The sequence below is a fragment of the Furipterus horrens genome, unplaced genomic scaffold, assembly GCF_987537825.1.
Source record: "Furipterus horrens unplaced genomic scaffold, mFurHor1.1.pri manual_scaffold_5, whole genome shotgun sequence".
Taxonomy (NCBI): Eukaryota; Metazoa; Chordata; class Mammalia; order Chiroptera; family Furipteridae; genus Furipterus; species Furipterus horrens.
The window spans coordinates 133590055-133617636 of record NW_028327175.1 but is presented as its reverse complement, the minus strand read 5'-3'; the positions used below and the strand labels follow the sequence as shown (position 1 = coordinate 133617636).

At 39.7% G+C, this 27582-nt stretch overlaps 2 protein-coding genes across 8 annotated transcripts in view; one reads left to right on the top strand and one right to left on the bottom strand.

The window, feature by feature from the left end:
* COX15 (cytochrome c oxidase assembly factor COX15) overlaps positions 1–21952 on the bottom strand; it is a 65897-nt gene extending 43945 nt beyond the window's left edge. The window contains exons 1-9 of one of the 6 annotated variants that reach the window (XR_016511210.1): positions 21744–21949; positions 19445–19635; positions 17782–17904; positions 17305–17491; positions 14806–14973; positions 12590–12671; positions 10531–10685; positions 8876–8989; positions 1286–1404 (exon numbers count right to left, since the gene is read on the bottom strand). Coding sequence is in view for 5 of the 6 variants with exons in the window: in XM_090277842.1 (XP_090133968.1) it covers positions 7562–7693; positions 8876–8989; positions 10531–10685; positions 12590–12671; positions 14806–14973; positions 17305–17491; positions 17782–17904; positions 19445–19635; positions 21744–21833 (1242 nt within the window). In the remaining variant the exon portion in view is untranslated. Of the gene's footprint in view, positions 1–1227; positions 1405–6826; positions 7694–7786; positions 8146–8875; positions 8990–10530; positions 10686–12589; positions 12672–14805; positions 14974–17304; positions 17492–17781; positions 17905–19444; positions 19636–21743 lie in introns of those variants that run through there. The other 5 variants (XM_090277845.1, XM_090277842.1, XM_090277844.1 and 2 more) reach the window with 5 other exon arrangements.
* Positions 21953–22005: 53 nt separating this feature from the next.
* Positions 22006–27582, top strand: part of CUTC (cutC copper transporter) — a 21328-nt gene continuing 15751 nt past the window's right edge. Inside the window, exons 1-2 of one of the 2 annotated variants that reach the window (XM_090277839.1) lie at positions 22006–22207; positions 25080–25151. In XM_090277839.1, coding sequence (XP_090133965.1) covers positions 22147–22207; positions 25080–25151 — 133 coding nt within the window. In that variant the 5' untranslated portion in view covers positions 22006–22146. The remainder of the gene's footprint in view (positions 22208–25079; positions 25152–27582) is intronic. The other variant, XM_090277838.1, reaches the window with a different exon arrangement.

Genomic DNA, 27582 nt, shown 5'->3' with positions numbered 1-27582 from the left:
AGGAGCTTTGCCCAGCCTCACAGTTAGCCCTTAAATTGCACGAGGATTTCTTATTCATCCACTGCCACCTTCCCTCATGGAATCTTCTTTATACTTTGTCTCTTCCTATATGTAGCCTTGAACATCCTGCCCAAGAATGTGCTCCCAGAGCTGAAGTAGCTTTCTTTTTTTTTTTTTTGTCACTTTTGATTTCTAAAATTAGATGAATAAGGTTATGGGCCCTGATGTTAAAGGAAGAAAAAAGCAAAATTCTTAAAATATAAATTTCATACTGGGAACAAAAGGAAACAGAGTAAAAGAAATCAAGATCTTCCTAGAAATAAACAGGAAAATGAGTATATTGACTCTTGGTTGGTAGATGAAAAGGTGACAAATCTTGAATTGTTTCCAAATTAGATAATAATGGGTCTAGCGAAGTCTTATAGTGTCCTTTGGAAGTATCTTTTTAGGACTTACATCACAGCAATTTCCATTAATTTTTAAGACTGCTAATTTGCCTTGATTTTCTTTGACTTCTTATCTTTCTGTCACTGTGAGTGAGCCTTCACCTTATGAATGCTGCTTATAAATGTCACAATATGTTTTTGCTAGCCTTTGCCTACTTAGATGACTCTTATCCCCTCACCTTGGTTTCCAAATACTACTATTTATATTTTCCTTGTAGATCTAGTCAGTGATTGAGTCAAAAGCTACCTAGCTGGCTGACAGTTATCCCTTTCATGTCTCAAAACGAAGTTGAAGCAGGGAGGAGGTGGTGATTAGTCCAATTTGAAAGCTCTTAGGAAATTATTCTTCATCCTGGTTATAACAGTAATAACCACCATTTGTTAAGCACTTATTGTATACCAGACACTCTGTTAAGAATTTTATATGTTATCAATCATTATGACAGCCTTTCAGATTGATATTACTATGCTCTTTTTATAGTTGAGAAACTCAGGATACCTATATTTATCATTTTATTCACTGTAAATGTTTTTCACATTCTTAATTTATTTTAGTCTGATTTTTTTTGTTTAGTGTGCTATATCCTGAATATTGTTTTCATATTATAGGATCTAAGCTTGTCTTTATTACCACGAGTAAAACTTCTCAGAGTTCCATGTTATAAAAATAAGGACACATTTTTATCACACCCCTCAGAAAAACTGAATAGATGCTCTTAGTATTGGTTCCAGGGCTTCTTCCATTACTCCCAATTAATGATCTTAAATGAAATCCCATTAGCTAGAAATGGAAGCCATTTATTCTTTGCTGAGGGGAAATTACTTATATACAGTCATACCTTGGTAGCTGTCAGCTTCAGAACTCATCAAATCCTGTACTTGTCGCATTTTGACAAAAAGATGTTTCATCACACGTCCCTTGCTCAGTACTTGTCGGTTTCTGCACTTGTCACAAATTCTGGAACGAATTAACAAAGAGTCCCGAGGTACCACTGTATATAGTTTTCTCTTAATGAAATATTTGTGCTTATTAAAGTCACAGTTTGTCTTGTTTTTAACCCTCTTTTAGTCCTCATTTTTTAAAGATTTTTAAATATTTTTATTTGCATTTCTGCATTTTGAGTGGTTTTCCTGTGAATATAATTATGGTTTTTGTAAAATACACATTCTTCTGGTTCCTTTGAATCCTGCAAACCAGTCGTTTTGAATCTAAACTGGTTTAGTACTTTTATTATTACTGAGACAGGTCACAAATGTCAGAACCAGAGTCAGTGGCTTTTAAGAGTAATGTTTTATTAGTCTCATGATGGCACAACCCATCACTTTTCTCCAAATTCTTGTCACTAGAACATAAGGAAAATATGTGTAATATTCATTTATACAGCATTACATTCACTTAAGTTGCACCCAATTCTAAGCAAAATTACACCATCTTCTTAACTCTGTTACTTAGCTCCTTGAATTGATTTTCCTAGGTCAATGAAATTTTAAACACTTTCTAGTAGCCTTGTATTTATTCTTTTAGTGTCATCTAAAATATTTTGACCCTCCCCACTTCAGCCTAAGAGCTTCCTTTAACTCCAAAGGCAGTGATTATTAGAATGTTGTTGATTGACTCTACCATCCATTGCTAAGCTAGTTTTGTAGGCATTAACGTTTTCACATCCATACTTACTTTTTTGAAATAAAATAACTTTAAGACTACTCACTGGTATTATCTAACTAGATACCCCCCAAACCCCCACCCCCGTTCTCATAGTTTTGTGTTTTGCATTTTGTCAGGAGTGAAAGACAGGCAGGTGGTATGATTTAGGGGAAGGAACGTCAGTCCTGGCTTTGTCATTAACTAGCTCTGGTGCTCCAGGCAAGTCACTTGCCCTCTCTGGTTAATTTTTCATCTATAAAACAGGGTGGCTAGACAAGATGACCAAGGCTTAGTTCTTTTTCTTAATCATTTTTTTTATTGTTATTCTCTTACAGTTGTCCCAATTTTTCCTCCTTTGCCCTCCTCCCCCCATCCTACCACCTACTTCCACAGTCAATTCCTACCCTGTTGTCCATGTCCAGGGTCATTCACACATGTTCTTTGACTAGTCCCTTTCCCTTCTTTCCACCATTATTCCCCGCCCCTCTGGTCACTGTCAGCCTGTTCCATGTTTCCATGCCTGTGGCTCTATTTTGTTTGTTAGTTTATTTTGTCATTAAATTCCTTTTATAGGTGAGACCAATATGGTATTTATCTTTCACCTACTGGCTTATTTCACTTAGCATAATACTCTCCAGTTCCATCCATGTTGTCGCAAATGGCAAGAGTTCTTCCTTTCTGCTGCGTAGTATTCCATTGTGTAAATGTACCACAGTTTTTTGATCCACTCATCTACAGATGGGCACTTAGCCTGTTTCCAGCTGAGGTTAGTTTTAAAAGGAGAACCATTGGCTAAGGCACTAAAAGCAGGAGAGAAAGTAGACATGAATATGGTTTCAGGAAGAGGATTTTGGTCTTTGGTTTAGAAGACCAGGCTGCCCAAAAGAGCCCATGACCTCTGACATTTCCTGATGGGAATGCAGTTTCCAACAGCTATCGTTATACATACATTTCAGAACATGAGATTTTAAAAGGGATTTTAGAGATCCCTTGAAATTGAGTCCCACAGCAGTAGTAACATGTACTGTTACTACACTAGCAGTGACAGCTGCCATGAAATGCTCATGGACAGAATCTTCCTGGCAAGACTGTGTTTCAACAAAATCAGTTCTGTACAATAAGCTGACTGTAGCAAATCATACCCAATCTTTACAACTCCTTCTGATATTCATTTATGATTGCTTTGCTCATGTTTAAGAATAGATAGTAAAGACTTTGCTAGAAACAGTACTAAGTTTTCACTACATCTAATCTAGCTTCTGTATTTAATGCTTCAAAATTTTAGATGTCTTTTAAACAATTTGCTTAATTTTATACAATTTCCTTAAGCACAGGGTTCTGGCAATTCATGTGATGGTTAAAATCCAGATCATTAAAGGTATAAATCCCTATTAGAGCGATCTCATTAAGAAACTTGGTTGTAATTCTTGGGCAGTTTCTAGACTCCCTTATAGAAACAGTGCTGTTTCTCTCAGCTGTCTTTAAGCTAAACTTCTTTCCAAGCTAATTTGGAAATGGTATATAATTCCTCTTTTTGCTGTGCTATGTGATGTAACTTCAATTGGGATCAAGAATTAAGGCAGAAGTAGCAGTGAATGTTTCAGATTCTCCCCAATTAGTCTTTTCAGTTTGGCTCGTTTCAGAGTCCTGCCACAAGAGCCGTATGCTCTCTCAAACTGAAGAGGATTTTGCTGGTGTTACAAAAAATATTTGTTAAAAAATAAGGACTTTTAAAATATATATTGTAATAGACTTCCCTTGTATTATTACCCAGTGTTTCTTTTGCTCTAATATTATTTCTCAGTCATCTGTTGACCATTTTGTTTCTCTGGAAGTCTGAGCAATAATGAGATCCTTTTATTTGTATAATTGAATTATTACTCATAAGGGTTTTCTGCTTTAAAATGTATTCAATCATTGCTTGCCATTTTTTATAAAACCAAAGTTTAAAAAAATTTCTGAATCACAGGATGTTTACAGCCATGCGTGCATGATTCAGGCAAGCCTGAAGATGGGTCTGCTTCTGAGCCTCTTCTTTTTAAGTGGTGCAGCCACTTGTACACCCGCCGGTGGCCTGCCACACTCCTCCACTGCCACTCCACTCTGGAGTAAGCTAGCCCTGGCACCTTCCTGAGTGGCCCCTCCTGCAGAGCACCTGCCAGTCTGGCCTGTATGACTGCCAGTGCTGAAGCGTCTGCCTTTTATTAGCTTCATAAAGTCTTTCTCTGCAAGGATCCCAATTATGTTGATCGCTGGTATTTCTATCATTATGTTGTTTTTGAAATTTTTATCTTACTATTCCTCTTCAGTTGACACCATGTATATGCCTCATCTCCTTCATTGTTTTTGTCCTGAATGATAGACTCTGCAGTGTTGAAAGGCATCTATTCCTTGTGATCCACAATACACTCCCTTCTTGCTTTAAAAAAACCAAAGGCTGCTTATATTGCATCACTTCTGGGGGTTACTAAGATTAAGTTTTTCTGTTGCTTCACGTGAATAATTTTGATGAACAGTTCTTATAATTCTTACTGATACATACTGTTAAATCATTGTGGAGCAAAATATGCAAGGCATATTAGAGAGGGGAGGCATTCTCCCTTATGCCGGGACATGGGTATATATGTGTTACATATGCCAATATATAACCCACCATTCATTCCAGGACCGGAAGGATTGCTGCAGGTAAACTGGTTATCCTAAGATCATGATCATCAGTGTTGTCTTTGCAATCAGCATAACTTTAAAGCAATAGCTAATTGTTACCCCTGCCATGTGGACATCATTTGTCACCGTACATTAAAGACAAAAATATTACCAGTTGACTATGAAAGGCAGGTGTTTAATTTCCTTTGATGTTTTAAAAACTGACAATTATAGAGGGACCTTTGAAAATATTATGGGAAACTCATTTAATCTTCTAGGTATGTGATGAATTATTTTGAAAGAGGTGTCTGGGATATCAATCTAATCATTTTTCATTCATTCATGTAATATTTGGTGTGTCTGATGCTGGGAATAATGCAAACAAAAATAATTCAGGGTAATTTCCATTCACCAGGAGCTCGTGGATAGACATAATACAGTTATATTGCTAAATGCAACCAGATTTGTTTTTCCAAACTTATTCATCTTTAATAAAATTGAAATGAAGTAAAACATCTAAAACTTGAACTTATTAATTCATTCGTTGCTACTTTGTTAGAAGGAACAGTCGTCGTCGGCAGCCGTCCGTCTCGAGAGACGATGGTGTAGCTTCTTAAGAGTCCATCTGCACCGCCGAGAATGGCTGTGCAGTCCGACTCGGGAGTGACATGGTAGTATCTGTCTCCTCCCGTGTTGAATCGACATCTTGCGATGACGCTGAAGCTACAGAGCCTGGGCAGGGTAATATGGAGGGTCTGCTGTTGCCCATGCAGCAGACCCCCCCTCTCTTCGCAGCTGAAGGGTCCAAGGGAAAGACGGAGTCGATACAGCTTGGGTTCAGGTGCGCCGCAGGAGTTGCCGGTGTTGACTACAACGTCAAACCGCCTTAGGGACTCCGGCTCAGGATTTTCTGTCGGGGTTTACTCCCTTAGCCTTTCCCCTGAAGAGGTATGCCGCAAGGCAGCGGAGGTTTTTAGTCAGAGTTTTCCTTCTCTGATGTACCCTGACTGGAAGATCGAACCAGCGACACTTAGCTCGCAGGCCGACGCTCAATCCACTGAGCTAAACCAGCCAGGGCTAAAGGAACAGTAGTACAAGTATTACCATAGGGTTCTTTGGGTTGGATTATACTGCCCTCTGCTGACGTATTAAGGACAATCTTTGTTTGGGGATCAGGAGATAATGGTATGGGAGCCTACCCCAGTGACCGTAGGTTCCCTTTTTTAAAGAATTCTGTCTAGAAGAGGTGATATCCCATTAACAGGATCAACAAAACAGGTTAAATGAGATACAGTGGGGGTGGCAGTTGGGAGGGAATGGGAATAAGTGGCCAAAACTTTCTACGGTAATTAGGCTATTAGGGCCCAGGTCTGTGGTTCCCAAACTTGTCTGCAATTGGAATCACTTGGGGAACTTAAAAATATGCCTATTACTGCATCCAGAGATTGTAATTCAATTTGGTCTTGAGGGATGCCTTGAGCTTTAGGATTTTTAAAGATTGTAATGTGAGAGACGTTGGGCTAGCCATAGCATGAAGTCCCATGGTTTCAGACTTTCTAAAAATCAAAGACAAACTGTCCATGTCTGTGTTGCTAAGAACCACTTGAGAACTGCACACTGGGAGTCGCTGAAACTTCCAGAATATTGGAGTTGAAACTGAAATCAATGTCCTCTTCAAATGTGGTACCCCTAGGGAAATGCAGCACTAACACTGAGGTATTCTGACTATAACTGTGACATTTATATTGATAAAATCTTAACTGACACTAATTTTTACTGGAGTAATCACATTGTTGGTTCATGCTGAGTATGTGGCCAAATGAAATCCCTATCTTTTTTATATGAAATGATATGAAGTCAGGTTTCTCCACCCCAAATTTATACAACCTATTTAATTGAAATGAGGGTGTTATATTTATAATCTAACTTCATCTTGATCATGTCACTTTGGAACAGTTTTGAACTGTGACTGTCATCTATTATATTAGCAATGTCTGGCTGCTCCATACTCAAACCTGATCTGATGCCTTCATCCAGACATAAGACAGAGAGCCCTGTGACATATCAATAGAGACCAAAATCACAGCAATTCATTAGTCAACAATTTGTTTAAATTGTCGTTGTCCCCCTTAAATGGCACATTTTTTCATCCATGAGGAAACCCTTTCAGGAACTGACTTATGCTATATGGAGCTAGCAATGTAACGGCACTATATAGGTTACTGCTTGATGAATCTGAGTGGGTCATTAGCGATTACCTCCTTTCCTCTAAGTACCCATAAACCACTTTGCTGCACATAGATATTAAGCTTGTCAAAATCTACCCTTTTCCCAGTAATAAAAGTCAGGATACTAGAAGACTAGCTATTTCTTGTTGATGGCTATCTGGCTACTTTAAGGGGTGCCAATCTTTTCCTTTCAATCTTCACATGAGAGAAGTGAAGATCATAAAGAATTTCTATTTAGGCAGAATTCAGGACCGAGGAGGGTGAGACAGAGATGGTGCATTTAGAACCAAGAGCTTGCCAACATAAGAAACCTGAGACAAACCTACTAGGAAGCAGCAAATATTTCTTTTTCTACACTAAACCTACTTTTCAACGTGAAGAGTAACAGATTTAAAAAGGAACCTTTAGTGTAACCATATCCAATGACATTCTGGATCCAGCAACTTTTAAAAATAGGCAAAAACATATTTAAAACTTAACAAATTTGGAAACCACTTGATATGCCAAGGTCATCCTCTTAGCAAAACTCAAGTTCTTGTGCTCTCTCGTGAGCTTTCAAAAGCAGTTTCAGCCCTGTGCAACCAATCCTCTTATTATTATTTTGGGACTCTTCGGAGTTCGTTCATGAGCCAAAGGGCAACACTGAGCAGAGCCAAGGAGCCCGACTGGTGAGTGGCGGCCAAAGGGGTTGGAACGTACATTAGCAGAGTGCTAATGCCCAAGCCCACCTGTTACAGAGGAAAGAACGCAGTAAGCAAAGTAGGAACCACAATTCAGAGCTGAAACGACTGGGCACCGACAACCAGATACACAAACCTCTATTCTATCAGAACATTAAAAATAAATTTTTATTTTTACAAGTATACTTAAAATGAAGTAAATTCAAACAAAATGAAAAAGACCTAAAATTTCCCTTAATTATCCTTTACCCTATCCAAGGTCCCCTCACCAAAGATAGTCACTATTACCAGCTTCTACACACTTATACTTGTTAGTGTATAAATGTTTTTAGAAAAAGTTTTGTGCTCTTAAAAAATGCATTATTCTGTCATTTGCTTTTTTCACTTAATATTGGTCTTGAAATCTTATTAAATTGCCTTACAGTATTCCTCAGAATTTACCATAGTTATTTACTTAACTATTTAGATTGTTTCCAATTTTTCACCATCACAGCAATTCCCTTTAAAAAAAAATATTTTATTTATTTTAAAGAGAGGGGAAGGAAGGGAAAGAGGGAGAGCAACATTGATCTGCGAGAGACACATTGATCAGTTGCCTTCTGCACGCTGCCAACTGAGGACCCGCCTGCAACCCAGGCATGTGCCCTGACTGGTAATCAAACCAGCGACCCCTTGGTTCACAGGCCGGCACTCAATCCACTGAGGCACACCAGCCAGGGCATAACATCAACTCTATAATGAATTTCTTTATAGATATAGCTCTTTGTGCATTAGAATATCTTCAGGGCAGGCACAAATAAGTCTGTTTGCTGAGCCAAGAATGTATACATTTAACATTTTAAAAGATACTGCCAAACTGCCCTCTGAGAAACATCAGACAAACTCATGCTCCCATCAAGAATACAGGAAGGTATCCATTTTCCTATGCCTGTGCCAATACCTGGTTATCTTTATTTCTTCATTTTTTTCCCCAATTTGACAAGCACAAAATGGCACACATTGTTTTAATTTGCTCCTCTGTGATCATAAGTGAGACTAAACAGCTTTTCATATTTATTGGCCATTCATCATTCCTCTTGTGAGAATTGTAATTGATATCCTTATTTTATTTTCTGGTAATTAATCTTCTGGTCTATTTTAAGTACTGAACATATTTTCTCCTAGCCTGTTACCTTGCCTTTTTGACCTTGTGTTGGGGACACCCTCAGGCCAGAGAGATGTGGTTTGTACCTGTGTATATGCCAAAGCCAGCAGAGTTGCTGCTGCCATCTTGGTCCTTCGAGGAAGAGGGATTCTCCGGGACAGGAAGTAGAGCGCTGTAACGGCAGTGACTGAAGTGATTCCCTGCAAGAAGGAAGGAGTCTCATCAAGTGCCAGGAAGAAAGCTTCCACCCTCCTGACTGCCGCTCACTTTACATGTATGTCCTCCAGAACCAGTGAGTAACCACAGGCACTTGCCTGTGCCAGGCAGAGACCCACCTGCAGTTCCTCCTCTGCCTATAGCTCCCCAGTCTCATTCCCACTCCCCTTCTGGCTGCCACTTAAGTGTTGGTGTTCCCCCAGGTGCCACCTCAAGTTTCCGCACCTATCACTTTATATACACACTCTCAGTGATCTCATCCACTTTCCACTGTGGGTGTCCCCCAGGCATGGCCCTCACATTTTAAGTCATTCTTTGTACCCTTTTCCCTCTACCCTCACCCTGTATTGTTAAAGCAGGGCTGACCCCAGCCCATGAGGGTTATTTTATTTCCTGGGCTGTGAGTAGAGGAGGTGGTAGTGTTGCCAGCTAGTGCTAAAAAGGTCTGCAGTCTCATTTTCATCCCCGCCCCTTCAGAACAAGGGTCTGGGCCTGACAATAGGGTCTCCATCCCCTTCTCTGATGTCAAGGAGAATGTTCTTCTGTCGTATCTGTACAACTGTTTCACTTCTTCTCTTTTTCAGAGCTGTCCATGATGACAACTTCAACCAGACTTTGCTAATTCTACCATATGTGGCAGTGGGGACCGGGCCCACCACACAAGGTCACTTGTGCGGCCCCAGCATTCCCTTTGGACGTCTGAGTCCTCTGGACTTCTCTGTTTGGATGCCCTCTATCCTCTCACACTTGGCATACCTCAATCTGATGACAACTCCCCATGTCTAGTTCAACACTCATTCCAACAGTCTCATTTTTGTCGGTTGTGTTTTAAAGATGCCCCAGAAGAAGTTTTGGGATCTCTCTTGATCTTTCTTCATCTTCATTTCTACAGCCAATCTTCTATTCCTTACAGTCCCTCAGATTTATCCTACTTCTTAAATTCACTCCCACCGTGAAGCCTTGAACTCCATCACTCTCACTTGCATTACTGCAACAGCAATACTGCTTCTCACCAGTCTCCTTGCTGATCTTCCCTTGCTCCAATGTACCACACCTAGGCTACCAGGCCAATCTTTACATGACCCATGGCAGGCCCTTAATGAACGTTAGCGTAAATAAAACCAAAAGTACTTATGATGCTCTTGACTCCTTGGGGTTCTGGTTCAGCTCCAATAGCCATGTGCTCGGCTACCACCGTCTTTGCATTCTCTACTCTACTCAGCCTCCTATCTGCTAAAGTGTGTGTGCAGGATTGAGAGAGGTTATCATTTGCCACATGGCAAAAAGCAGATTTGAACTTTGAGAAGCTGGCAGTATCCTGTAAGCCAGAATTTGGCTGGAGGATGTATGGGTAATTGGGGAAAAAACATCACAACAGAGAGCTGGTACTCAATTTCTTCTAAAAAGAGGAAGACATCTAGTGCTCATTCTACCCTCTCACTGTTACCATCAGGGCTTCAAACATCCCAGAACCTGTGAGAGGCCCCCTGTTGCCTAGCAGGCAGTAACCAACAGCCAGACTTACCAGAATCCGGTGATCAAACTGTACCATAGTGGGATTCTCAAAAACATTCCTCAGGATGGGGGAGAAGGTAAAGAGGTCCTCTGGGATCCAAGATTCTCCCATCTTGGGGAAGGAGTTGTATACAAGCCCAGCATCCAGCCCTGCTACAAAAGCCCCTGTACCGAGGTAAATGGTAATTATTAAGATGAGAGAAAGAAGAGGCCAAATACTATTCTGACATAGAAAAACTGTATTACCCCAGAGTTAGATAAAAGGAAGTGCCAGAGAATAATAAATAGAAATATTTACAGTAGGGGTTCTCAAACAGAATATCAGAATCACCATAAGAACTTAAAAGAAAAACAACTATATCCTCACTTGCTCCCACCTCAAGATTCTGGCTTGCCTCACCCGGAGAAGTGAACTGGAAGCTCTAGAGAGAAGCATACTAGTTTGAAAAAATTCCCTTAGTGATTCCACTCACTGAAAACTACTTATTTATTCTGGAAGTGTTCTTCCCCCAGACTCTGTGTAATTTATTCCCTCACTTCTTCAGTCTTCACTTGAATGTCACCTTAGCAAAGAGACCTCCCCAATGAGCCTGTATAAGACAGCACTCCCCCACCCCAGTTCCACCCCTCACTGTGCTTTATTTTCCTTCGCAGCACTGAACACTATCTGACATGTTGTTTTTATTGTTTATCTCTTCTCCAAGTGCTCAAAAAAATGTTTGTTGAATGAACAAAAAAAAAAAAAAAACCCAAAAAACAAAAAAAGAAAAGCCTTATAGACTAAATCCTGGATAAACAAATAAACAGGGTATTTACAAATCATTATTATGATCAAATTATTATTTTGATTTCATTATTTATGACCAAAGAGAATTCTGGGATGTTTAGATCACATTCCTTATTTTGTAAATGCCATTTATTAAGTTAAAATTCATTTTCTTCCACCAAAAAAAGGGGGGGAGTGAAGGTTGGATAGATCACTGGTTTGATGGTTTTATTAAAATTTTTAAAAATGTATTCTAGAGAGAGGGGAAGGGAGGAAGAGAGGGAGAGAAACCTTGATGTGAAAGAAAAACACTGATCAGTTGCCTCTTGCATGTGCCCCAACTGGGGACCAAACCTGCAACCTTTTGGTTTGTGGGATGCTGCTGCTGCCCAACCTAGAGCCATACCAGCCAGGGCTGCTGGTTATATCTTAAAGCAGTGCTGTTCAGCCCTGACTGGTGATGGCTGGATGTCGTCCTGCAAAATGAAACGTCACCAATACAATTTCCAGCCAGGGCACATGCCTGGATTGCATGTTCGGTCCCAGGTTTGGGCATGTATGAGAGGTAACTGATGAAATAAATAATAAAGCAGTTCTGTTCAAGAGAAGTTCCTGGGATGATGAAAATGTTCTATATCTGCCATCCAATATAATAGGTGCTAGCCACATGTGGCTACTGAGCCCTGTAAGTGTGGCTGGTGTGACTGACAACTAAATTTTAAATTTCATTTAATTTTAAATAATTTACATTTAAATAGTCACATGAGAGAATGAGAAAGATCTGTGCTGGTCTCTTTGCCCCAATGAACTCCCTACCTTGGACCATTTTTGAGGGAAGACTTTTTGTCTGATCCATCTTGGTATATGTAATAATAATAATAATAATAATAATAATAATGTTTATATACTAATAACAGCTAACATTTACATATCTTTTGCTACATGCCAGGCACTATTGTAAACACTTCACATATTCTACTCATACTATTATCATTCCCATTTTACAGAAGAGGTCACTGAGGCCCAAAGAGGTTCTACAACTTGTCCAAGGTCATAAGAGTTCATAGGTGGTGAAGCCAGTATTTGAGCCTAGGCAGTCTGGATCCACATAGAGGCTCAATATTTTTGTTCAATTGAGTGGAAAGCAGGATTTTTAGAAGGGAGGAAGGAATGGTAAAGATGATGGGTATGAGAGAGGCAGGTGTGAAAGGGAAATAGGAGGATACAGGAAGAAAGGGAGAAGCATGAGGCAAGAGATCCTATGTGAGAGTGAAATAGAAATAGGCATCTTAAAGAGTCCTACCCGAGAGAGCTGTGAGGAACACTAGGCCCGCTGTTCCGTGGGCAAATCGTCTCAGCCAGAGGAGTTGACGGGTTTCAGGCAACTACATAAGAAAATCACTCAGGTTAAATGTACTTTAGGAACTACAAGAGGCAGCAAAGATCTCCAAGGATAAACCTAAGACAATCTGAGGTCAGATCTTGTCTAACCCCAAAACTAAGTTAGATATTCCCAGCGATATTCTGTTCTGACGAATGCATCATATTTATTAAATTTGTACATTTACTATCTGTCTTCTCTGCTATCCTCTAAGTTTTGTGAAGGCAGGAACTGCCATCTGTCTTGCAGTAGTACTAGCCCAGGGCTTGGGATATAGGAATTCAATACGTATCTATTTAGTAACTGAAGGATTTGCAGTGTTCAGGGAAAAAAATGCTTCACCATGGTTGAAATGGTGTGGCTTCAGATATAGGACTAGATTTTCATCTTGTGTGTGATATTTAGTGCTTAACAAATATAGTCAGAATCAAAACTGCATAAAATGCCTAGAGTGCAGATTCTTGCATTGAGTGTTCTTGGTAAATTCCAAATTTGTTTTTATTTTTACTATAGCCAACTTCTGATACTAACAGTGAATCAACAAATATTTATTAAGACCTTTGTAGCCCTAGCTGGTGTGGCTCAGTGGACTGAGTGCCAGCCTGCAAACCAAAAGGTCGTAGGTTCGATTCCCGGTCAGGGCACATGCCTGGGTTGTGGGCCAGGTCCCTGGGTGTGCGAGAGGCAACCAATCCACGTATCTCTCACACATCGATGTTTTTCTCCCTCTCTTCTCCCTCCCTTCCCCTCTCTACAAAAATAAATAAATTTTTTAAAAAAAGCTTTATAACAGACAACTGTAAGGATACAAAAATGTTTTACAATTTAGCATGTGAATTTAGGTATTTTGTAGCACAGTATGTCACTGCTGTCAATATTTAACTTCCTGTGCTGCCCAATATGTGGATAATGAGGACTTAAAGCAAGGCTAGAGCAACTTAAAAGTAAATAAAAAGTTAATTTTATTTAAAGTTTAAGTAAACAACAAGTTTTTAAAGTTAATTTTATTTCATATTAATTAGAATTTAAATAGCCACATGCAGCTAGTTAGCTACTGAGCTGGACAGCACAGTCCAACTATATGTTTGACTATGGTCTCAAATATTTTCTGTAGTTAGTAGAGTAGAAATAAATTTTTAAAAGGTAAAAACAATTAATTGATAATTAAAGACACTGGTAACCTTTAAGGGTACCATTTCAGTAGAGTGGGAATATGTGTGTGTATATTTATAGGGGTGGGTGGGGAAGCCAGATGGCAAGAACTGAAAAGGAAGAATGAGTTGTGAGGATGAACATCTATAGCTATAGGCAATTCATCTGAGAATTTTGGCTCTGAAAGTCAGGAGAACAGGAATTATTCAGATGTGGACTTGTGTACTACACCAATGTTTCAACTCCACCTGGCTTCCCTGTGTGGTGACTGCCAAGTCAGGTCCTCCTGTCCTTACTGCGATCCAGGCCACTGGCTCCAAGTACCTATTGGATGATTCTACTTAAAAGTCCTATTATCATCTCAAAAACAACCCCATGATTAGGTGATTCAGGTCTACCATGACTTCAATACCTAAAATATTATTGATTAAAAAAAAATTAGAAAAAACTCAAATCAGCCTACTGAGAAAATACTCTCAGGCAAGATCACTAAGGTTTATCGTACTGTTCGACTTGATGCATGGTAGGTCCCATCTAAAGAACAAACGATCCAACACGGCTCTTGTGCCCCACCACAGGGCCAGAAACCGCTCTCGTTCTGCCCTCCTCATCTTGCCGTCTGCCTTCCCTCTGGAAGTCAGAAGTAGAGTGGCTGGGATATCTCTTGTTGGTGTTCCTTCCCACTTTTTCTAAAATTTATGTTTTTACCTTTCCCAAGAGGCAATGCTGACAAAATACTATCTCTCCTTTGAATAAGTTGTTCCAGCTCAAAGTAACTGCGCATTTTACTCTGCAGTGCCAAAGCTATCCAGTCCCAAAGTTCAATGTTCCTCTAAACTTTGGTTATACCTAGTTTTTGGTACATTGGCAGATGTCACTAGGGGAATGTGTGCATTTTGATATAACTTCCTATTAGAACCAGAATTACTATTTCCCTGTCTGTCAGCATCTGTGCAGATGTGGTAACAACACAGACTGACTTTTACCTTGTGCTGCGGCAGCAGCAATGAGAGCGAGGTCCACAAGCTGGCGCAGTAAAGAACAAGGGCTGATCCCAGGTGGGCAGCGAGGCGGTACTGACTGACCCGAGGGATGTCATGAGAATCTGGTTTTTCTTCTAATCCACTTTTCACCATATACCACCCCAACAGACCCTAGAACCAAAAAGATAAGAGGCAAATCAAACAAGGTTGAAACTGTCTATTGAACTTTACTCTCTGAGAAAGTGAGTTATCAGTTATCAGATGTACTCTCTACCTGACCCCCCGCTTCCATACCCCTCTTATATCCTCAGTATCCCAGGAATCATGACCTATCCACATTTCCACATACAGCACCATAAACATTTAAGTGCTGATTAGATTAACATTTTATTGAAGTATAAGTCAACTACAGAAAAGTATATAAAAACTCATCTGTGGGCAAAACCTTACATATCCTTGATATGATTTAATATTATGTAAACCAGTGAAGTAAGAGAAAAGAGAGCTGTTTCTATAAAAAACAGACTAAAAGTTTTGGAAAGCTTGAGAAAGCTTAAAAACAAATACTGTCAAGTTAGAAATAGAAAATAATAACATTCTGGGGGGGGAAAGTCATTAAAATCTGTAAGGCTCTGCAGTCAGATTGCCTTGCAAGAATCTAAGTTCTCATTCCTCTTTAACGAAAATGATAGTTTATTGGGGTGCAAGAGATCTAAAGTTGAACTCCAAACAGAGGACTAAAGAACAGGCCTTGGCTCTTCATTAAAATAAATAAATAAAAGATAATAAAAACGTATGTTTAAAAGTTGAAGGTATTTTTATTATTCTATGATTCCCTGCTTTTACCAACTTTTTCAAATAACCCAAACAAATGTCAGTTCCAATCATATCAGATAAGATACAGCCCTTTCATCCCCAATAGAATCCTGTCAAAAGGTGGGATTTTCCCACCTTCTCTTCTTCTTTTTTGTTTTTTAATCCTCACCTGAGGACATTTTTTTCATTGTTTTCAGAGACAGAGGAAAACATCAATGTGAGAGAGAAGCATGGGTTTGTTGCCTCCCAGAACAAACCTGAAACCTAGGTGACGTGCCCTGACTGGGAATCAAACCCACAACCTTTTGGGTATGGGACAATGCTCCAGTCAACTGAGCCACACTGGCCAGGGCTTTAAAATTTTTAATTTTTATTTATTGATTGAGTTTGGAGAGAGAAGGAGGAGGAGGTAAGGGGGGGGGCGGCAGGGAGAGAGAGAAAGACATCAATTTGTTGTTCCACTTATTTATGCGTTCAGTGGTTGCTTTTTGTATGTGCCCTGACTGGAGACTGAACCTGCAACCTTGATGTATGGGGATAATGCTCCAATCGAGCTACTCAGTCACGGCCTACTTCTTCTAAATATATGCTCCTTGGAAAATCTTTTTGGGCATTTTCCCCCCTTCATGACTACTCTGGATGTTCTAATTATCTTGACTTCATCTGCACAGGACACTGGAACACGAAATAGTATACAGTGTGATCTACTAGCCCTCACTTTCTTCCTTCCACACTCTATCTGCCATCTTTAACTTTCTGCCTCTTTGACAGTCTGTCTTTAGTGGGATTTTTTTTTTTCCATTCTAAAACAAACTTTTCCCCTGTTTCTATTAGACTTTTATTAATGTCTAATTCCTTATTATCTGTTTCTATTGCCTCTATTACATCTCTTCTGTCTCCCTCCTTAATTCCTTCTATTTGGTTCACAGTCTCCCCACTTCTAAGTTGAATTAACCAACTCCCTTCCTCCTGATCAAATTTTGGTATTTCTTTGATGCTCTGATACTTTCCCGTAGGGCCTGTACTCTTTGACCCAACTACGCACGTGTCTTCTCTAATATTCCTTTTCTTGGCTCTCAGCCTCACCTAACCCTGTAACTGTGACTGTCATTCAATGCTCCTTTCCTTAAGAGTTCAACTTATGTGATTTTAACCACCATTTATACAGTACTTGAATATCTCTCAGCTACATCTCTATTTTAAGATCCCTCATCCCATAAACTGCTCCTCTCTTTTGGAATTTTCCTATTTGCTTCTGTAGACATTCTACCATAGGGATCCCCACTCTGCATAGAGCAGTCAAGTTAGGAAAAGGAAGGAGAACCCAGGAGGAGAGCCATGGTGGGAAAAAAACTCAATCTTCTGACACAAAAATATATTTATTGAGTGCTTATTGATTCCAGACACTAACCTAAGTACTATATATGTACAGTATGGTCTCATTTAATATTCATGCAACCAAAACAGTAGGCGCTGTTATTATCCCTGTTTACAGGTAAGGAAAGCATAGCCTACTTAGGTTAGAACTTGCCCTACTAAGTGGCAGAGCTGGGCCTTGAAGCCAGGCATGTGACACTAAAATCCACACTCTCACGTACTCTGTTATAAAATTACTTTCTTAAAAACAATGCCAACTGGGAAACTCTTGGGAGCATCTCTGGTTTCCCATACTTGAATAAATCTCACCTGGAAGCACACTAAACCACAGAGGGCAAGAACACGTCCTTTCATGCCGCGGCTGAGCCAGCCCTTTCTCCAAAAGTAGGCAGCAGGCAGGATGTATGCGAGGCCTACAAGGCGACCCCACATTCGGTGTGAGTACTCCATGTACCAGATGAACTTGAATTCTGCCAATGTCATATCATGATTCAAGCTAGGTGAAAAGGGAAGTCAAAAAATAAGAAAGAGGAAACATCCATCTGATTTTTGTTTCTCAATAGAATGCAGGGACATTCTTGGTCTTGAAGCTTGATAGGTCTGCCCTCTTCCTCATCAGTGACCTTAGGATCGCTTTGGATTGCAGGTTTAGAGTAGGAAGCTCACTAAACATAACTGAGCCAAATATCAAGAAATAATGGAATCTAATCATTCTGACATGTTTGAATAAGGAAAAAACTAGAGTGGATATTGTGGAATGATTACTTGATTTTCTATAAGACTTACATTTTAAATTCTGGAAATTGCTGGTATTTTTGGAATTCTGCTTCCCATTCCTCTTCGCTTGTAGGTGGCTTCATCTCCTTTATTAAATGCCAATCTACCATTGAGAGGCCAGACTCTGTCAACCTTAGAAAAGGAAAGATATTTGAGTGAGTGAGTGTGAGTGTGTGTGTGTGTGTATGCATGCATGCACGCAATGCTGGATTACTCATAAATGGTTTATAGCAACAAGTAGACCCCTCTGAAGGTAAACACACCACTTCACCATTTCCTCTGACACCTTCCTCTTCTCTTACTCCTTAGAATTTTGAGAGAAACAGCAAAATCAACACTTAGACCAAAGAAATTTGCCCTAAAATGCATAACCAACATTACTTACACAAGGAAAAGATATTTGATAAACATTTTAGGTTCTTAAGTGATTTTAAAGACAGTAAAATGCAAATTTGTCAGTTTCCCATAACACCCTATGTAACACATACAGTATTTTGAAATAAGGGCACAGGGAATGTGGAGAGAATTTGAGAACACATACTTTGTTAAAATTGAAAGTATTTTCAACAAAATGAGTTAGGATTCACACAGTAAAAGGTTGATTTTAGGCCTGAGGCAGGAAATCTGCAAGAAGAGCCTGAACATCTTATCATCCAGAAAACAAGGAATCAAAAATTACTAGGGTCCTGTCAAAAACAATTCTGGAGCCAATTTGAGAAGGTTTTCACTGACTAAAGATGGGACAATTTGAGCAAAACATCATCACTGCAATGGGCTGAAACATACCAAGTATGTGTAAACCTATGAGCTCATAATGATACTTAAAAACTCAAACACTGTATTGGTTACCTTTGGAAGATGCTTGGGAACCAATTTATTTTTTTTGAAAACTGGTAAATAAAGGGAAAGAATCAAAGACTTATCCTGACTTTCCTATACACACTGTACCTTAGGGTAACCCAATTGTTGATGAGGGAGTTTCTTTTACAGCTGAGCTAACAGAATATTACACATTTGCAACTCTAATGAAATAATGAATCTAGGCAATGATCATGAATGGTGGCTGACATCTCTAATAGACACCAGATACTTATAAATGTTATAGTCACCTATGAAGTATTTTGCCCCCTGCTCCAACCTGGATCTGATGAAGCAATAACCAGTTTACAGGAGATACAGGGGACAATGGCACTTGTTAAACACCTCCAGAGCATGCAATCAGGAAAATCTAGACTGGGAAATTCTGTAGGACAAATGATTTGGGTTTCCTTAACAACAATACAAACTGCAAATATGGCGGTGGGGGAGGTTTTAAGAGATCTAAGAGGCATATGAACTAACTGTGATGTATGGAATTTCTTTGGGTTTAATTCAAACTAACTGTACAAAAATTTTGAGACAAATTTGAACTCTGATTGTAGGGGAAAATATACACAATGTACAGCTAATAGTTAAGATCTAGCCCAGTCTTTGTGAAGGACTGCAACTAAAAATCCCCTGAACTGTTCTGTCAGGCGAGCCATCAGACTTGTTCCCTCTTCAGGCTTCAGTTTCTGCATTTGTAAAATGAGGGAGCTAGACTACATGATTCCTAGGGTCCCTCCCCACCTTGGTCATCCTGTGCCTCTACTCATGACTCAAACAGCTCACACACTATGAGCAAATTACTCACCTAGTTACTCCACCAAGAATAACTGCTCCAGCCACTGTTCCGCTGCAGACCAGGAGCCATCGGCCCACCACCCGCTCAGCAGCCTTTGATGGAAGGGACACTGGACCCCTTGCAGACTGTAAAGCTACTTCAGAGATGGTGCTGTATTGCCCTGGTCTCGAGGGGCTTCTGATCCCACAGCTGCAACCACACTAAGGATCAAGACAGATAAATTACAACTAAAGAAAGCGGGAAAGACGTCACTCTACTGCAACTCCCACTGAATCCTTCTGGAGTTTGAGGACCCTGTATGGCAACAGCTCCACCACTAATGCCCCGGTTTATCATCTTCTCACTGGATTACCGCATCTACCTTCCAACTGGTTTCCTGCCTCTAGTCTTGGCCTCATTCCAATCCATCCCCACACAAGAACCTTCTGTTCTCTGCATTCTTCCCCAGACTTAACTCTACAGTTATATATAGTTTATTTTCTTTCTTCTGTGGGTCTTTAACAGAGATTTCTCTCTGGTTGGGACACTACCTGTCCTCTGATTGAAAATACAGGCACACCTCATTTTATTGCACTTCAATTATTGCACTTTGCAGATATTGCATGGTTTGCTTGTTTTGTTTTTTTTTTTAATTGAAGATTTGTGGCAACCCTGCATTAAGCACATTGAAAACCTCCTGGAAAGCATTCACCACTCTAGATGCCATTAACATTCCTGTTTCATGGGAAGAGGTGAAGATATCAACATTAACAGGAATTTGGAAGTTGAATCCAACCCTCATGGATGGCATTGCAGGACTCAAGCCTTTAGAGAAAGAAATAACTACAGATGTGGTAGCAACTGGAGCCTGAGGATATGACTAAGTTGCTGTAACCTCATGATAAAGCTTTAACAGATGAGGAACTGCTTCTTATGGATGAGTGAAGAAAGTGGTTTCTTGAGATGGAACCTATTTCTGCTGAAGGTGCTGTGAAGATTGTTGAGATAACAACAAAGGGTTTAGAATTACTATGTAAACTTAGTTGGTAAAGCAGTGTCAGGGTTTGGGTGGATTGACTCCAGTTTTGAAAGAAGTTCCACTGTGAGCAAAATGCTATCAAACAGCAAGCTACAGAGAAATCATTCTCATAAAAGGAACTCAATCAGTGTAGTAAACTTCATTGTCATCTTATTTTAAATAATTGCTATAGCCACCCCAACCTTCAATAACCACCACCCTGATCAGTCAGCAGCCATCAATAAATATCAAGGCAAGACCCACAATCAGATGATGGTCACTGTTTTTTAGCAATAAAGTATTTTTAAATGAAGGTATGTACTTTTTTTTTTTTTTAGACGTAATGCTATTGCACACTTAATTCACACAACTCACTTTATTGCAATATTCGCTTTGTTGCAGCGGTCTGGAACCCAACCTACCTTTCAAGTGTGTCTGTAATACCTACTTGCGGACCTAAGCTTAGATGTCACCTCCTCTGGGAAGTGTTCCCAGACTATTCTAGGTCTGCAACAGGTCACTTTCTGTACATTTTACTTCTCCTATCAATCCTTAACATACTCCTGTCTATCTCCCACTGAACTAGGAGCTGTGGGACAAGGGCGTCTGGTCAGCCAGGTTCTTCCCCTCTGGCTTCCTTTGTTCCAAACACAGTTCCCTGACATAACAAGACCTTAATAAAGATTTAAGGAATAAATTATGAATAAATAAACTGCGGCTTCCTTCGGGGCAGTAGCCTTGTGGTGTTTACCTTTCGCTTCCCAGTTCCTAACACATACTAATCATTCAACACAGTAATTATTAATTGAGTGGATATATGCCCTCTTCTGACTCTATGCCTGAGAATCAGAAAACCCGTTTTGGTTTCCTGCTTCTAATTAAGCAACTTTAGACAACTTAAATTAAGCCTCAATTTCCTTCTTGGTACAGGGGGGTTATAATCCCTAACCTGACTACCTGGGGACTTCTGGCAAAAAAATACTGGGGTAAAATTTACTGAGCTTTTACTTTGTACTAAGTGCCTGTTGTATATTACATTTAATCCTTCCAGAAATCCTATGAACTAAATATTGCTGTTATCCCCATTTTTACAGATGGGGAAATTGAGGCAGAGAAAGGTTGGCTAACTCGGCTAATACCACACAGCTCGTAACTGGAAGGTCCAGTTCAGAAGTCATGGGCTCTGGAAACAAGGAAATGCGTTTTGAACTCTAAGGATCTACGGAAAGGTGATATGGGTTGTCTACTACCTTTCTCCAGGCTCTTTGCCCCCACACCCACTTCCGAGACTCATCCGGGGCGGTGCAGTACCTGCGTTCTAGGAGCCGCCCTTGGAACCAGGAGTCGGAGGCATGGGCTCCCCATCAACGCTTTCAAGGGCGGAAAGAGTAATCGCTGCATACTGAAGGCACTGAACGGCCGCCACCTCAAAACCCCAGCAACCTCTGCAACCTCCTCTCTTAGCTACAAAAAAAAATCACTTCCGAGTCACAGAGCAAACCCCTCCTCCTCCGACGGCCCTGGTGAGCCGTGACTGCGCCTGCGCCTGCGCCGGCGCTAGCGACTCGTTTTCGCGAAGGCTGCTGGGGCGTGCACGTCGGGGACGCGCAGGGACGCGCGGCGCGGGGCGGTGCGAACGATCCTCTCTGGGCGCGCGCGCCTGAGCCCGGACTGAGTGGAAACCGAAGACGCGCGAGGGAGGAGCGCGTGGAGGATGAAGAGGCAGGGGTCCTCTTCGGAGCGGAAACTGGCGCGGATACCCTCCGGGAAGGCCGGTGCGGAAGGGGGCGGGAAGGGGCGGTCGGCCCATCTAGCTCCCAGGGGCGGGCCGGCAGGGGTTCTGACCTGTGGATTAATCGCGATTTCCCTCGGAGCCCCCTGCGCGACATGTTCTGTCATTCTGACATGAAAGGCGTGGCAACGGGTGGCCTGAGAAGGGGCATGTAGCAAGAGTGGCCCTGCTCTATAGCCAGATGTGTGGGTTTGAATCCCGGCGCCACCGTGCATCATCGTGCAACCGAGTTCAACTTGGTGAACTTCTCTCAGCCTCACGTTTCCCGTCGCCACATGGGGATCCCTGTACCCTCTTCACGGCATCGCTGTGATAGTTAAATGTCGAGTGCTGAACACAGTGCCTAACCTGTGGTGACCGCTCAATAACTGTAGCTGCAACAGCGGGGGTGGGATTGTTCCCAAAGCCACACGGCTACCGAGTGGCAGAGCTTGTGGCTGTCACAAGTCCCTAGTTCTTCCTGTGGCGCCGGGGTAGGATGGCAGTGCAGGTGCTGGGGATTTGGCGGATCCCTCCTCCGTGAACCTTTGGTTCCGCCAAGCCAAACCAGTGGTCCTCAAACTTTTTGATCTGAGGAGCCCTTTACTCTCCTAGAAATTGAGAACGTCAAAGACTTTTTATTTATATAGGTTAAATCTATTGATATTACTGTATTCGAAATTAAAACATTTTTAATATATGTATTAACTAGGAAGTGACCATAATAAACTCATTATATGTTAACGCAAATAACATTTTTTTATGAAAAATAACAATTTTCCTCAATGAAATAGAACAGTGCCGATGTTTTGTATTTTTGTAGGTCTCTTTACTCTCTAGTTTAATGGAATTCTCACACCCCTTTTCTTATTCCTGCTTCTGTATTCAGTCTGACATGGCAGGTAGCCTCCCAGAAACTCCAGGTGTGAAATAATGACAGTGAAAAAGGCAAATAAAGTTTTAATGTCATTATGAAAATTTTCACTGCACAGACTCAGAAAAGGTTTTAGAAGATCCCCAGATTCCTAAGGTCCCCAGAGCTAACTGACCTACCACACTTTGAGAACTGCTGCTCCGAAGAAGTGTCATTGTCTGTGAACCCTGCAGATATCTTCATTTCTTAGAACAATTGCCTTACTCTGCCTTCTCTCAGAGTCTTTTGTGCATCTCCACTCAATGCTAGCGAAGGCTCCTTGCAGGAGAAGATTGGCAACCCTGCAGCATTGTCTCGTTAGATGGACCTGACTGCTGGAGGGGGTGACTGTCAGGAAACTCATGGGCTTAATGCAGCACTGCTAGTTAAGAGCTTAAGGGGGCACTTAACTCTTTCACAGCTTGAGACTGATAGTCTTCTTTTAAATAAATGAGGCAGTTGCAACTCGATGTTTGCAGATCATGGATTTTTGTTTTCCAAATTAAAAATTGCTTTTTAAAAAATAAAAGCAATATTGAGTAGACAAAAAATCAAGCAATATAGGAAAGTAAAAAAGAGAACAAAGGCATTCCAAATCCTAGCACCTGGTTGTAATCATTATCAGTATGTGGCAGCCATTCTTTTAGGTGTTATTGCATTAAGTATGCATTCAAAAATCTTTTTTTTAATATTTTTTATTTTTAGGGAGAGGGTTAAGGGAGAGAGAAAGAGAGAGTGAGAAATATCAATGTGTGGTTGCCTCTCACGTGTCCCCAACTGGGAACCTGGCCCGCAGCCCAGGCATGTGCCCTGATTGGTAATCGAACTGGCGACCCTTTGGTTCACAGGCCAGCACTCAATCCACTGAGCCACACCAACTAGGGCTCAAAAATCCTTAATTTTTAAAATATATGCTTAGCTTACAGAAGGAAAAAACCCTCAAAACTTTGTTTTCATCATACTTTTTAGTGTAAATACTTGGATTTTTGTGAATTTGTAATTTAGCCTTTAATAAATCTTTGCCTGACTCTTGTGTACCATGGTAGGCACTGTGCTTGCTGTGGGTGATCTCTCACATAAAGACCAAGCTTGAGAACTTTAAATCAAGTAAGAGTGATCAGACACTTATCTACAGAAATACTAAAAATAGCTAGAAAATAATTAGTATTTTGAATAGATACAATTAGTGTCTTAAAGAAGAACATATAACTTAAAAAGAGTTATATGAGTTCAAAAAAGGGAGATATAGTTTCCTACTTTGTGAGAGGAAGTATCATGGAAATCCTGTATGACTTGGAAGAGTTTAGCAGTCAAAGATGGAACTGGAAGGACTTGGCAGATTGAGGAAATGGCATAAGCAAGAGCAGGGATGGGGATTAAAGAGAACAAGGCATACAGAGAAAATGCTGTGTAGTTAATGAAACTAATACTTTTTACACATTTAGCTGGTAATACCTAGTTTACATGAATTATCTTTATCCTCACTACTCTGAGGTAGGTACTAAAACCTACTCTGTTTTATAGGAAATTTAGGCTAAGTAATTTGATTCTAGACAAATATGTGTAGTTGAGGGCCAGAATTTGAATTCCATCCCAACTGTTAAACATCCATTCCTTGTAAAGAAGTTTAAATAGTCTGCAGGCATTCATTGAGAAGCACTGAAAGAATCTTGACCTGGAATATGATGATGAGGTCTGTGTTTTAAGAAGATTAATTTGGCATTCAATATATATTTTTCTCAGTATAATTTTATACACATATGTCTGTATAGGTTCTTATTTCATAGTCCTGACATCAATTTTGTAATGTGGTCATTTATTGCATTCATGGACCCTGGTGTAATTATCTATTTTCCTATTATTGGACATATGGATTTGGGCAGCAAAATATAAAATGTTAATGGTAGATTGGTCTAGGTGAATAGTCCCATTATGGTATTGCATGGTTTTTCATGTATTTTAGGAACAGCAAATGGGTTCCTCATGGAAGTGTGTGTTGATTCAGTGGAGTCGGCTATGAATGCAGAAAGAGGAGGTAAGAGAAATTAGAGAATGAATGACAGTTTACAGTCCTTGTAAGAGTCTGAAAATGAATCCTGGGAGCTGATCTTGTGAGCCTTTGTGATTTCGAAGGATCCCAGTAATCCTTTTGAAAACAACCAACCTACTTGAAAATTAGGATCTAGTCTTACTCCCCTAGTAGGGGAGTTAGTGTCCACAATAGTGCTTACTCGCCAAGTTCATTTTTTATTGAACTGAGCAAACGTTTAATTTTCTTCAAACCATTGATTTAAAGATGATTTTAGAGATTTTTATTATTAGGACTTCTATCTTATCTTTTTTTTAAACATTTTTATGTCAAAGTTACTTTTGCATGGTGAACCTGCTTTAATAGGTAGCATATAAATTCCCATCGTCTCAGGATCAGAAAAATGTTTTAACATTTTATTATGGAAAATTTCAAACATATACAAAAATAAAATAGTATAATGAATCCCCATGTACCCATTACTTAGCTTCACTCATTTTCAGTGTATAGCCAATCTTTCATCCATATTGGTGGGATTAGCAAACTTTTTTGTAAAGAGTAGCATAATATACAATATATTTTCAGCTTTGCTGGCTACATTTGGTCTTCATTGCATTGTCTTTGGCTTTTTAAATAATCCTTTGAAAATGTAAATACCATTCTTAATTTGGCAATAAAAAACAATGAAGTACTGATACATGCTCCAACATAGATAAATCTTGAAAGATTATTCTAAGTTTTTACAGTTAAAAAAGAAAGACAACAACAAAAAACAATATATTGTATGATTCCACTTATATGAAATGTCCAGAGTAGGCAAATTTATGGAGACATAAAGTAGATTAGGGATTGCCTAGGGCTGAGGAATATGGGGACAGAGGGAAGTGACTGCTTACAGGATGCCAGGTTTTTTAGAGGGGTTGATGGAAATGTTCCAAAATTGATTATGGGAATGGTTTCAGAGCTCTGAGTATACTAAAAACCATTGAATTACACACTTTCAGTGGGTGCATTTTATGGTATGTGTCGATAAAGATGTTATTTTTGAAAAACGCAAACATTTTATAACTTGCAGGTCATAACAAAAATGAACCATGGGCCTTTGGCCTATTGGCCATAGTTTGCTGACTGTTGATTTATTATAACTGCCTTCCCTCCTCTCTCCCCAGATTGTTTTGAAGAAAATCCCAGACATCATGTCATTTCATCCTCAGATATTTTAGTATGTGTCTCTGAAAGGACTTTTTAAAAATAATAATCACAATATCACTAACATATTTAAAATAATTTCTTAGTATAACCAAAAATAACCCATTTAGTTATCAGATTTTTTTTATTAGCTCATATGGTTTTGTTTTGTTTTGCAGTCCTTTGAATTAAGATCCAAATATTTCATTTGTTTGATGTCTTTTAAGTCTATCTGAATCTTTCCCTTTTTTCTTTTCTTGTAGTTTGTTAGAGAAACTGTGATTTTCATCTTTTAGAGTATTTCATTTTCTCAGTTTTGCTGATTGTATATGTAGCGTCATTTACTATGTTCTCTGACCCTTATATTTTCTGTAAAGTTGTAGTTAGCCCAAAGGCTTAATCAGATTTAGATTTGAGAGCTTTTTAACATTATTTTTTTAATTGTGTTTTTTTCCATTACCATTTATCCCCCTACACCCTCTTCCACTGCCACCAACTCCTCCTCCCACACTGTTTTCCGTGTCCATGAGTTCTCTTTTCTTTTTCTTTTTTGCTCAGTCTCTCCATCCACCCACCCCAACCCCTGTTGCATCACATTGGGAGGATAACATCTTAGTTTTTTCTGTTTTTGTAATATTAAGATTGATCAATGGATTCGAGTATTGTCAACTTGATCCATCCTCTATAATTACTTAGTTTCACCTAGTAATTTTAGCAATGTATATTTTAGTAGAGTTTGCAAAATGGTGCGTTTGCAAAATGGTGCGATATTAAATCCAACATTCATTTACATATATTAGCAGTATACTTCTATAAAGAAGAATTTTTCCTCCTCGGCTGTTTGGGTATACTGAGGTTCAGTTTGTAAGGAGGACAGAATAAATACTTGCTTTTTTCCCCTTATTTACTGATTTTTGGGATGATGTGTTTGTTCTCTGTTCTCCAGTGAATTGTTTTATCATTGTGAACCTAGATTTAGACATATTTGATATATTTTAATACACTGTAGTTATTCTTATTGATACTCAAAATGTCCCATTTTTGACTGGTAGGGAGAAGCCTTTTCAAACAAGTTCCTGAGACCTTTGACATGACCTATAGTCTTATATCTTTTGCTTTCAGTATTTTCTTATCTGAAATTATCTTGCGTTAAGCTATTTAAAATAACTGCTTTTTTAAAACTTAAGAGTAATAAAGACTCTTTTGGAAAAGATTGTTATTTTCTTACTAATGAAGAGTCAAGAGTTCC